At 42.0% G+C, this 13,185-nt stretch overlaps 1 protein-coding gene across 1 annotated transcript; it reads right to left on the bottom strand.

The window, feature by feature from the left end:
- Positions 1-861: 861 nt before the first annotated feature.
- On the bottom strand, positions 862-11,890 carry LOC137874508 (FERM domain-containing protein 7). Its single transcript, XM_068713211.1, has 12 exons — positions 11,762-11,890; positions 8,018-8,122; positions 7,891-7,933; positions 6,838-6,916; positions 6,664-6,761; positions 6,374-6,488; positions 5,538-5,685; positions 5,197-5,292; positions 4,946-5,109; positions 4,075-4,143; positions 3,643-3,718; positions 862-3,287 (listed from the first exon to the last, which is right to left on the bottom strand). The coding sequence occupies exons 1-12, from the start codon at positions 11,888-11,890 to the stop codon at positions 2,088-2,090; spliced, it is 2,322 nt and encodes a 773-aa protein (XP_068569312.1). The 3' UTR covers positions 862-2,087.
- Positions 11,891-13,185: the final 1,295 nt, after the last annotated feature.

Here is a 13,185-nt window from a genome sequence, read left to right as displayed (position 1 = left end):
ATCACTGGAGTTACTTGTGTGTCTGGTAACGCAACAAATAGCATTGTACAACCGTTAGCTTAAAGAAATAACATAAATGAATGGTTTAATTTGTCTAGATGTAAATGTTGATTCAGTTCTGGGATGTTCTGGTTGTGTCTGGTTGGAATAAGATTTCAGTGGAAATAAAAGGAAAAAGGAATATTTTCAAGGATCTGCAAGTGAGACACAACCACACAAATGTCTTCCACTTGCTCATGAAATGACTGTTCTCTTTTTCAATATGCATCGAGTTTGGGAAAACATTGTTGAGAGCTGAAAGTTGATTCTTAACAAAATGCTTGATGTGTAACAACATTGTTTTTAATACCTAGGAAAGTAGCACAGGTCCTTTTTCAAGAGCATGAAGGGAGCTGTAATCAAAGATATTACTGATAGTTTGTACCAAAGACACTATAAAACTTGGTCATTGTATATTTTTGTCTTTTTATATATCATAAGGGATGTGAAAATGCTTGTTGAGGGGGGAAATGTAAAATGAAAGATGTAAGATTTACATAAGTGTACTTTTTTTTTGTAGCGGGACTTAGAGTTTTATGAATAAATATTTAAGTTTGATTGAGAAACAAGTTGTTTCCAATGTTTGTTTTTCTTTACTTTAATGCAATTTTACTGAATGAAAGTTTTCATAAATGTCAATTTTAGAAACGTCTATTATAGTCAGTAGACCTTTTTGTTTGTATGTGATTTTCTGTTATCGCAATGTGTTTAAACGATTAGATATGATATAATTTGTAGGCCTTGGTGCATTCTATTAATATGACCATAATTCCCTTCCTTGTTTATTCCTTTATTGGTGCTTTAAACCAAAAAACCTTCACATTTTCCTACAGAATTCACAAGAACCATTCATTTAAAATGACAAACACATACCCAGCTACAGCAACCATACAGTTATCCAATGACCTATGTACGCATCAAACCGACAAGACTTCATAATGGACATACTATGTTACTTCTTGCCTCGTCCGACCAATTTTTTATATTAAAAATGTTCTTTCGTGCTTCAATTGACCAATTTTTATTCTTAAAAATGCATTTTCTTGCCTCGTCAAACCAATTCTTAATCTTAAAAGGCACTTTCTTGCCTCGTCCGACCAATGTTTAGTCTTAAAAATGTTCTTTCGTGCTTCGTCCAACCAATTTTGAATCTAAAAAATGCACTTTCTTGCCTCATCCAACCTATTTTTATCAAAGTTGTTCAGACATCCAAGGGTTACTGAATTTAGGACCCTGTGATATGGCCAGAAAAGTTAATGTTCTGCCAAATGTAGGAAAAATAAAAACGTAATTTTCAAAGACAGTTGAACAAAAACAATATAATTAATCTGCTCCACCTGCTAGACAAACATCCTGGTGGATATTTTAAACAATGCATCCCATACAGCGATGGACTGCCAATACTAGATGCTTCAACAAAGTAGAAAACAGAAATCCATTTTTAATAAACTAAGCTCCTGCTGTTTGTGTTCAGATGAGACGTCATGATATCTGCTAGCGTTAGCTACTCGGCTACACGGCGGGAACAGAGTAGAATCCACACAGTAGTTCGACTCTCACGTCTTCACCCTGATGTTGTGGCATCTTGTGGTGAATCGATTTTCACAATGTTGATATTTTATCACGCAGACACAAAAATCTGAATTAATTGAATATATCTCCATTATATAAATACAATAACGAGTGAACTGATGGCTGGATATAAAAAGAGACCGAAGTAATAACTGTAAACCAGGTCGGTGGGTAAGGCCGAGGCTGCATTGTTGGACCTTTGATGATGAGCTAAGAGGGGTACATTGATAGAATTTTAGGGATTTTAATAATCCTAATTTGCTAGCTTGTACCCGTAATGATGCTACTAAAGAAGCTGAGGTTTTCAGTAAAACAAGGCAAAAACAGTACATTTCATCTGCCAGTACACCTAAAAAACAACACACTTCTCTTACACACATTATAACCAATGTCTTTGTTTATTCTAGTCTCTTTTTAAACCATCCTGCCAGTGTTGAGTGTGATCGTATCATGAACCGTTTTGTTTTCGTCTTCATCTACAGAGTGACTTCAGTAATCTTTGCAGTCTTCTCTTTCTTATCTTCTTCACCCTTCATCTCTGTTTTTGCTTTAGCTGCTCTATACGCCGCCTCTTCCTCCTCCTCCTCTTCCTCCTCGTCCAGTTGGAGGCTCCCGGAGGAGAACCTCATCCTGGCGAGTCCAGCGGACCGCGGCATTTTACCGAGCGGGGGTGGTGGTGGGCAGTAGTACGGGTAGAAGACCTCCGGGTCCGAGTCGCTGTAGCTTCCCGAGGTTCCTCCAATCACGCAGAGCGAGGCGGGTCGATCGGGCAGAGGGGAGGAGTTCAGCGGGAGGTAGGTGGGTCTGGAGGGGCGTGTCAGGTGAGGGTAGTAACCGAGAGGACGGAACTCTGAGGCGGGGTTGAAGTCGGGGTTAGAACTCCTCGACAGGTGAAACTTGACGTCGGGTTGGCTAACCACGCGGCGAGGCAGCCCGGGGAGGAAGTTGCAGTCGTCGCTGTAATGACCCGCCTCCGTGCGTCCAACGCCCAGGTGCCTCGCCCCGTTACTACCCGGATGGTAAACCCGAGCCAACCCCAGCCCGCCGGACCCGGAGGGGCGCAGGTTCCTCCTGATTGGCGAGAGCGACGGCGAGTCGTAGCTCCGCGGATAAAAAGGCGGCCGCGACGGGCCGTCCATCATCACGTATTCCCGCCTCCTCGGCTGCGGGAAGCGTTCCAGGGAGGAAACGGCAACGTAGTCCGACAAGTAAGGGTGCCGGTTGAGAGGCGAGGATCCGGCCAACGGGAACGTTGGGAGGATCGGGTGATACTGGTAGGCTGGACTGTTCGGGTAGAGGAGCACCAGCTGCTGAGCGGCGTCCGGGTGTGGCTGGGGGTTGGGCCGACGCCGCGAGCGGTTGCCGTAGACGCCGGCTAGCCTTTGGGCTTGGCGCTGCACGCCGATCCGTCCCCCCCTCAGGTCCTCCATCACGGATGTGGAGGTAGATCTCGTCTTGGGCGAGGGGGTTGACGTGTGAAGTGACGGAGAGAGGGGGGTGACTTGGGTGAGAGGGCGGGACCTCTGGTTGACCTCGACGGATGATTGGCTGCGTTTAGCCCCTCCTCCTCTGATGTCCGCGTTGTCCACGCCTCGGTGATGTGGGTCCGACTCGTCCTGACTGCAGACCGCCAAGGCGTGACCCGACCGGGTGAACAGGTGGGAGTGCTCGTACAACTGAGGAGGTGAGAAACACAAACATTAGACCTGCAACATTTTCTTCACACCTACCTAATAGTTTAGCTTTCTGCTAACTGTAGCTACAGCCGTGAGCCTTTAGCTGAGGCAAGCAGAAGCTAAACTATTAGCAACATTTTCGCTCCATCTCTCTAATAGTTTAGTTGAGAAACATGTATTTTCTTTAGCCATTGTTAAAAAAACAAGCCAACAAAAGGTGCGAGCCATCGTTAGAGAACGTGTTCTTGGAATTATTCGGCCTTCGCTTTCGTTCCAGTAACAACAATCATCACGTGTACCAACAGAGAAGAAGTCCGTATGCACGTTTGTTTGCATAAATGGTCGTTTCTCTTACTTGTTTGGAGACGTCCGTGAGGAGATCGGGAGAAGAGCGACAGTGTCTGGGATCGAAGTCTGACTGACAGTAAGTCCTGGATGAAGAGCGAGGAGACAAAAAGACATGAGAACCAAAAGAAGTGGCCTTTCCAGCCTTCCTTATCGTGTTTTCCCCAATTTTCCTTTAATATACGATGACCTGAGGTTCACAGGAGGAAAGTAGATCAAAGAGTTAAACTTGATTTATTCTATTATCTGTTGGCTCAATGGATAAAATATACAGTAAATTCAACAACAAGAGAAGCGATTAAATTCAAACGTAATTCAAACTTTTGGTAGATCAGCACAATGTTTGCACCTTTTTTTTGATGGTATTTTCATAAAACAGGTAAATTGTAGCATCAAAATGAGTTCTTACTACGATCAAGTAGTCTGATGAATTCATTCTCACCTCTCAAAGTGCGAAGGCTTCTTCTCCCCTGACCCCATACACTCCAGCAGCTGTTTCTGCGTCCGTCCGCTGACACACAAACATCATCATCATCATCATCATCATCATCATCATCCTCTTTAAGCTTACAGTATAAAGTGCTGCAGAGAGGACGTATTTTTGAAGGCCAGCCAGGAAGCTGGCGTCTCACTGGTTCCCTCGACAAAAAGCCAATGAAAATGAACTCTATGGCATGAACACACCATTTTTATGATTTTTTTTTTTTGAAAGCGCAAATACAATCTATAAAGGACCTCCACCACGGTCACATGACTTCACGTCCTCACCACTGAGCTAGTTGTTTTGTCACGTAGAAGCTTCTAAATTCACCAGAGGGGTATTTACTGACCTATTTTATAACGTAGAACAAAACGTTAACCACAGACCTTCTTTTACACATCGAAACAGAAACGCATTCAAAGAACACGTGACAGTAAGTGTTCCAAACGCTGCCTCACTTCCAGGTGTTAGGACTCATTACTGCAGATCTATATATCGCGTTTGACTAAACACAACATCCAAAAGTTCTCCCCAAAATAACATCAAATCTGTGACAAAATATTGATTTTTATAAAAAAAAAAAAAAAAAGATTATAAACGGGCGAAAATTGTACAATTTTGTATTCGTGTTTCCGTTTTCTGCTGCCATTCTGCATAATGAGTACTAAAGTATAAGTATATAAGCTGATACATGTGTTAAATTTTTAATGCAGGACTTTTACTTGTCAAGTTACGTCTTCTGATTATGTGTATACAAGTTATAAACAAACAGACACAAGAAAATGTGACAAAAGCAAACCACCCTCTTCCACCCCAGCGGCGTGTGTTTTACCTGTATCTAAAGCTGGAGCCTTTGCAGGACAGCAGCGTTTTGTGCATCGTCTTGGGTTCCTCGGACAGCCTGAAGAAGGCGTGGTACTCCACACACGTCTTCCAGAAGGACTTGCACACGTCTCGGCTGGCCATGGACAACTCCAGCGTGTCCTTACACGACGGCTGCATGGACAAACATTTCCCATCAATAGAGGCACGATGTATGTGCACAGATAGATGTTGAACAAGTAGAGCGTAACAGGTCCTCACCCCGACTTTGTCGTGTAGTTTGATGAGGAAATGTTTGCGCTTGAAGCTCAGCTTGCGGATCTTCGCCCAGCTGAACGTGTTGATTTTGGTGTTTCCCTAGAAAGTGCAGAATTTGGTCAGTTTTAACGTGTTGGTGGCGATAAATTAAAACTTCAAGGGATCACCAAATTCTATAGGATTCGTCATCTGTACACCTTGAATGTTTGTATCAAATTTCATGGCAATCCATTCGATATTTGTTGAGATGTTTCACTGTGGACGAACCGACAGACGTAAACAGCACCTCCTGCTGGCAGAGAAGAGCCACGCCAGCTTTTTGTTTGAGACCGTGACCTACTAACCTGAAAGACCAGGACTCCAGAGTGCGTGACCGCCAAGTTGATCCTCATTCCCTCCCCGTCGTGAGCGGGGTGAGGCCGGATGCCGTACATGTCCAGCTTCCTCGCCACCTCCAGCAGCTGGATGTCAGATTCTCCTGGAGACGAACCTCTACGGAGAACGTATGAACCAAACCCATTTTTACCATTAATGACAATGGGTGTGATTAACGTGAGGTTTTTGCAGGTTTTGTCGCCATGCTTTTGGGTCAGAATCAACCACAGACTGTATATAAGAAGTGGACGTAGTCACAGTGACGTCACCTATTGGCTTTTGGTCTTGAGTTTATTTGGCGGTCGCCTACTAGGTTTTTAGTGGTCGTCATCTTGGTTTTTGCCCGCCACCATCTTGGTTTTTGCCCGTCATTATTTTTCCTTTTTTTTAGCGGTTGCCATCTTGATTTTTAGCAGTCGCCATCTTTAGATTTTGGCCGTCGCAATCTTGGCTTTTTAGCGGTCGCCATCATGGTTTTTGCCCGTCGCCATCTTGGTTTCTAGTGGCCATCATGTCACACTGCTGTGAAAGCGTTAAAGTTGTGACAAAAACACAGACAACTCCCAGACCAGACCACTTGGTGGTAGTGACCTGTCAATCACCATGTAGTCCCGCCCCTAAAGCATACCCTGCTTTATGGTAATAAATCAAGAGAGAAGTAGAGACATTTTCTCATAGACTTCTATACAACCAGAGGAGTCGCCCCCTGGTGGACACTAGAGAGAATGCAGGCTTGAGGCACTTTCACTTTTCAGACTCGGGAGATTGCCGCCAGAAATCTCCACATCCGCAGAAGAGTGTGTACCTGTGTCTCCTGTGAAACTTGGTGATCTTGTGGTCTAGATATTCCTGGTTGGGGACGTACTGCTTCATCTCTAAGTGGTGACTGTCCAGCTCCTCGTCGTAGTCGCCTAGCTCTGCTGCAACACACACACACACACACACACACACACACACACACACACACACACACACACATTTACATAACACATAAAAGAACACTTCACCCTTCAGTTTATGACAAACATTCAACATCAACACATCTGGAGATACGTGGTTTTACCTGGACAGGAAGTGTTTTAATGTAATGCTTACACTGCAGTATGTGAGAGACCAGCAGGGCGGCGCTGTTGTCATTGCAGGTCAGACTGCCGTTACACAAGTCCTGCTTCATCTGTAAGGCAAACAGATACCTACGCACAAACAATACCGTAATGTATGAGAGCAGTTTTAGTATAAAAGATCAGTCGTATCAGAGGACGCTGTTACCTGGTGAGGCTTCTCTTCAGCTGTCCAGGATCCGGTGGAAAGAACTTCACTATAAACCTGAAGAACAGATCGCTAGTGTCTGACAACAGAGAGAGAGAGAGAGAGAAAGAGAGAGAGAGAGAGAGAGAGAGAGAGAGAGAGAGAGAGAGAGAGAGAGAGAATCAAAGAGCTGAAATATTCAACAAAATAAAAGTACACTGGAAAAGAACCAATGTATTTAAAATGTATTTAATTCTAAAAACTCACTTCATTGAAAACTGTAAACGCAATTTAAGTTTAACTTTCATAACTGGCTCATGATTATCACTAAGAAGTCTCTTGCACCACATTTACTGGTCATAATGGTTCCAATGGTATCTTCCGAAATTCCCTTGTTTTTAGTGCGTTTTCCTACTGAAGTCCAGCAACACGTCAATATCTGCATTATTTTTTTAAATAAACTTCCTTCTTCACAGGACACAACTCAGTTAGGTTTAGGCAACAAAACTACATAGTTAGCTTTAGGAAAAGATCGTGAAATATTTAGTTAGGTTTAAGAAAAGATTGTGAAATACTTATTTAGGTTTAGAAAAAGATCGTAAAATATTTAGCTAGGTTTAGGAAAAGATGGTGAAATTAGTTAGGTTTAAGAAAAGATTGTGAAATATTTATTTAGGTTTAGGAAAAGCTGTATGAGAACAGCCTGAACCATGAAAAAGTGCAGAAACATTGTGGAGAACAATGTAAAACAATAGAGGGGAAGTCCCGCCCCTTCCGGTGTCTCCCACGGGACCTTATTTCAGAAAAAAAAAAACATCACATAAAATGAGACTTCACACATAATCGTCTCTCAACCATAATCGCATGAATTTCGATCATAGTTCCAACCCCCTACTTGTTTGACTTTTAATTTCAAAATAAGAGCCCAGTGTTATCCAAGATAACTTGGCAAATTAATCCTCACACTGCTTTCAAATTAGCTGGATGAAGAAAAGAAAAAAAAGAGGATTATTTTAGCCAGCATGTTAGCCTGAATTAGCTAAGCCACAAAGTAGATGATGGATTCTTTCTTACATTTAATCTGTTTGGCCAGCGGCTTCAGCAGCTCCAACCACACCTGCAGACCGAAACACAGTTATATGACGAAGAAATCCCCAACAATAATCTCTTTGTTTTCTCCGCGTGCTGTACTGTCTCTTACGTAGTTGCCGCCGTGGTGTCTGAACTCCAGTCCGAAGTACTCCTTCTCCAGCAGCTTCAGGTGACCACACACTTTGTTGAAGAAGTCGCCTCCTAAAACCTTTTGCTGGGAGAGAATTAAGAAGACGGAGGAGGAGAGCGAGAGGGATGATTGGATTTCTTCCTTTTTTTTAATTGAGACGCTCGTCCCGGGGACACTCGGGGGACAACGGACTGTGTGGCGCGGCTCTATGTTAATTAGCTCACTTTGCATATTGAGAGTTTGTGTTATGGTTTGTGTTCATATCGACTCGTTCCTCTCACACAAAGAAAGGTGAGGGAAGTCAACGATGTCCCGGTGCTAACGAGACAGTGAGACGCTTGATTTCATTCGTCTTGTTGTGAGTTTGTAGTTCGCTTTTCAGGGTCGTACAAACCAAAAACTGACTTTGTGTTTGGACCACATATGTGCTGCAACATGGGGAATACATGGGTCTGTCTCTATGAACTCCTGTTTGAATCAGGGTTAAATTCAGAGTTTTGATGTTGATTAACTTGATGAAGTGAGAGCTTTGATTGGACGGTGGGTTTGGTTAGTATACGTGTCAGTACACACATGCTTCATCTTTCCTTCTCTTTGTCTTTTTACTGTTACATACTGTAATACTTTGTGTATTTCCCCCTTTCTTCTAGACAGTGGTCATTATTACATGTTGTTGTTATATTATGGTGCAGCTCTCTCTAAATAATATTTATCTTATTATGACTGTTTTATTGTCAGTATTTATCAGTTCCTTTTCCTTCTATTTCATCCTTTCCTCCTCTCTCCTCTTTCCCTTCTTTAATCTCTTCCTTCCCTCTCCCTCTCTCCTCTCTCCTCTCTCCTATCCCTCTCTCCTCTCCCTCTCTCCTCTCTCTCTCTCTCCTCTCTCCCTTCTTAAATCTCTTCGTCCTCTCTCCTCTCCTTCTCTCCTCTCTCTCTCTCCTCTCTCCCTTCTTAAATCTCTTCCTCCTCTCTCCTCTCCTTCTCTCCTCTCTCTCTCCTCTTTCATCTCTCCTCTCTCCCTTCTTTAATCTCTTCCTCCTCTTTCTCCTTCTCTCCTCTCTCTCCTCACTCCTCTCCTTCCCTCTCTCCTCTCCCTCTTTCTCCTCTCTCCTCTTTCCCTTATTTAATCTCTCTCCTTCCCTCTCTCCTCTCCTCTCTCCCTCTCTCCTCTCCTCATCTCCTCTGCTCTCTTTCCTCTCCTCCTTCCCTCTCCCTCTCTCCTCTCTCCCTCTCTCATCTCCTCCTCTCTCCTCTCCTCATTTCCTCATCTCCTCCTCTCCTCTCTCTCCTCTCCTTCCCTCTCTCCTCTCTCCTCTCTCTAATTACAGAGATGCTGTTCATGCGTTGCAACACAAGGCTTTTTTCTTTTTTTCACCGATTGCTGTCTGCTAGCCGGCGTTCATCGGCCCGGTGGGGGTTCTCCGGACGCCCTTCATTAACTTGTCAAGAGAGGGAGGAAGAGGAGGGACGGAGCAGCTGTAGCCGATTATAAAGAGAACACGGGCCCAACCGATGATTACTGGGAACTAATGGCCGCCCCCAGAACAGCAGAGCGGATCGTCTCCACAGAGCGGAAAGCAACTTTACGGTCCAATCTGCTGGACGTCGTGACGGAGACACAACTCCACCGAAACCATTTCTAAGAAGTTTAAAAATGAGAAGGAACCCCGAGGTGTGGAGACCTCTGCAGCCGCTCTAGCGTACCTCACAGGAATCTGCGGTTGTGCTGCATTGTGGGTAATGTAGGCGCCAAGTGGGAAGAACGCTGCGTCGATTTTGATAGCTTTAAAAAAAAACAAAAAACAACTGTCCATCTATCTCCTATCCTCCACCACATCCGAGTATGGGTTTGGTCTCTCACACACACACACACACACACACACACACACACACACACACACACACACTATAAATACCACAGGGAGGGCACAGTTTATTTTTGCCCTCATTCATCCCTTCTTCTTTCTTCTTTCTTCTATTTCCTCCTCCTCTTGTTAAGATGCCTCTAATGTCCCGGAGGCCACTGGGAAACCGACGGGAGCTACTTTGCTAACACAATACTGCGACACACACACACACACACACACACACACACACACACACACACACACACACACAGTGGAGCACACGGCGGTTCATAGACAGCGGAGGGTTTACGCTTCACCTCCAGACGTTTTTTTCACGTCACGCAGATGTTTGGCAGCCGGGGAAACATCTGTAACTGTTTGATATTTCCTTTAAGATAATTAATTATGAGTCTTTATAAGTCCAACTCTCTGTATTTATGAACGATCCTCATCATGTTTCATGAAGCTTACAGCGAGGCGTTGATTCAACTCTTGGTGGTTTTAGCGTGACATTTGTTGTCATTTCATTCTTAGAGGAAGAACAATGTTTAATTTATGATGTTCATATTTTATGTGCTAGTGAGGACGTTTATTTTCATATCTTTATTATTTCATAAAAAACGAAAGTGAAGTTCAGTGTCACAGTGTTCTCACTTTAACTTAAGATGAATGTCAGTCCAGTCCATGACAACAGACAGTTATAATGGAAGGAGTAATGAGTATCTTAATGAGTATATATAGTATATATTCTATATATACTATATGAAGTATCTCTGCTTCTGAGGCCTACAGCAGGTTCATGACCATAAGCATCTGTTTTATTTTGATTTAAAGTTTAAAATCTATGTTTTATAGTCTCTCTTGCTTCTGATGGAAGGATGAATAAAGAGCTGGATAATGGATAAAATGATGAACAGATCAATGGATAGATACATGGATGGATAGATAGATGGAAGGATGGATGGATAAATAGATGGATAAATGGATGGATGGATGGATAGATGGAAGGATGAATAAAGAGCTGGATAATGGATAAAATGATGAACAGATCAATGGATAGATACATGGATGGATAGATAGATGGAAGGATGGATGGATGAATAAATGGATAAATAGATGGGTGGATGGATGGATGGATGGATGGATGGATGGAGCCTATAGAAGTATGAGGCGTTGGTGACTTGCTGGTCTTAATTCATGGTAGTTCAGGAAGAAGCACTGCTCTCATGAGCAGGTGTGAAGGGACAGTGTGGAGCTGGTTTAACAGTGAGCACAGAAGTAGTGAAGGCCTCAGAGTGAAGCTGTGGGAGAACGAGTCATCGACTAATGATGAATCTAAAACAGAGGTCAACGGGTCAACCCCCTCAGGGTTAGGACCAGCAAGTACTCCCATCCTTCACTTGTAATCTACTTTTATGGTAGAAAAGTACACATTAGCAGTTTGGGGTTACGAGACGATATACTACTAATACATTAGTAGTTAAAATAGGCAGTAGTGGAGGAAGTATTACATGTTTTACTTAATTAAAAGTAGTAATAGTGTGAAAAGTAAAAGTCCTGTTTTCAACATTTTACTGAAGTAGAAGTATCGTCATCTAGAAGTACTAATATGTAGAATAATGTGTATTATTGAATTATTATTGATGCATTAATGTGTTCATCACTAGCTGGTATTTTAATAACACATCATCATGTGTCAGTTTATTCATATTTTGTATTCTGAAAATACTTAAGTAAAGTACAAGTACCTCAACATTAGACGCAGTACCTGATTGAATACCTTTTAGTTAGTTAAACTACCGTGTATCACAGAGAGCATGCGCGCGTGCGAAATACAAATAAATCAATTTATTTCAACTGGTGACGAACTTACTTCCACCTCGAACGTGCGCTCGCTGTCATCCAGGAACACCACGCGCAGCCGGAGCTTCGTCTCCTTGGAGACCCGGGACTTGGTCGCGAGGCTGCCGAGTCTCCGGGTCCTCCGGTGACGGTCCCCCATCTCCGTGTGTCTCACGAGGGATCACAGCCACGGGCCGCCATCCTGCCAGTAAACCCAGAAGTCGGAGCAGAACCGCGACGGCTTCACGCGCTCCGCATCCTCCTCCTCCTCCTCCTCATCATCCTCCGCTGGAGCGCGCGCTCTCTCCAGATGCGTGACGTTGTTTCCAGACACTGAACCCACGCTTCACTATACTACAGTACTACCGTGGAGGAAGTACTGAGTACTGCATTCAGAATACTACTCGAGTAAACGTAGTGAAATATCACCAGAAACATGTACTGAAAGTACTCATTATGTTGCAGATTATTATCATTATTATTAACATTATTATTATTATTAGTAGTAGTATTAGTATAATAATAATTATTATTATTATCATTATTATTATTATCATTATTATTATTATTAGTATCATTGTTATTATTATTATTATTACTATCATTATTATTACTATCATTAATATTATTATTATTTTTATCATTATTATTAGTATCATTATTATTATCATTATTACTATCATTATTATTATCATTATTATTACTATCATTATTATTACTATCATTAATATTATTATTTTTATCATTAATTTTATTAGTATCATTATTATTATCATTATTACTCTCATTATTATCATTATTATTACTATCATTATTATTATCATTATTTGTATTATTATTATTATCATCATTATTATAATAATAATAATTATTATTATCATTATTATTATTATTATTATTATTAACAAACTTGTAGTGAAAAGTACATTCAATCAAGTACAGTACTAATGTACACCTTCTAGGTACTTTATTTGAGTAGTCCAAAAAAATACTGTTCTTTGTATGTTTAAATGTATTGGTAAAATTGTTAAAAATAATAATGCAATGCAATTTTTGATTTCAGAGGTTTCTCTGTTGAACACATGGTTCTCACCAGTACGTTTCATATTGGACCACAAATAGCTTTAATCATACTTATGATGTCACAAAGTCCTGCTGTGAAAACAGACTTTTACTGTTAAACTCATATAATCATATTATTGTTATTATTTTAACATTTGGTGATTTTTGCATTAAGTCTGGTTGGCTGTGATTCATAGTTGTCTTTTCTTCTCATGTATTTTCTGTGAACCGGCGTGTTCAGAGATGATGATATACACTCAATACGGGACGTGTGTGTGTGTGTGTGTGTGTGTGTGTGTGTGTGTGTGTGTGTATGTGTGTGTGTGTGTGTGTGTGTGTGTGTGTGTGTGTGTGTGTATGTGTGTGTGTGTGTGTGTGTGTGTGTGTGTGTCC

This window comes from Cebidichthys violaceus, unplaced genomic scaffold (assembly GCF_023349555.1).
Source record: "Cebidichthys violaceus isolate CVI_PGR_0920_01 unplaced genomic scaffold, fCebVio1.0.p SCAF_19, whole genome shotgun sequence".
Taxonomy (NCBI): domain Eukaryota; kingdom Metazoa; phylum Chordata; class Actinopteri; order Perciformes; family Stichaeidae; genus Cebidichthys; species Cebidichthys violaceus.
Note: the sequence above shows the minus strand (reverse complement) of the source record. Positions and strands in the feature narration are given on the sequence as shown.

What these genes read in the sequence shown, in the direction of transcription:
- LOC137874508 (XM_068713211.1), bottom strand. Translation starts at nt 11,890, where the DNA reads ATGGGGGACCGTCACCGGAGGACCCGGAGACTCGGCAGCCTCGCGACC. An exon ending in AGCGCACGTTCGAGGTGGAA is followed by an intron (nt 8,123 to 11,761) that starts GTAAGTTCGTCA and finishes ATTCTCTCCCAG; the next exon opens with CAAAAGGTTTTAGGAGGCGA. An exon ending in GACACCACGGCGGCAACTAC is followed by an intron (nt 7,934 to 8,017) that starts GTAAGAGACAGT and finishes TTCGGTCTGCAG; the next exon opens with GTGTGGTTGGAGCTGCTGAA.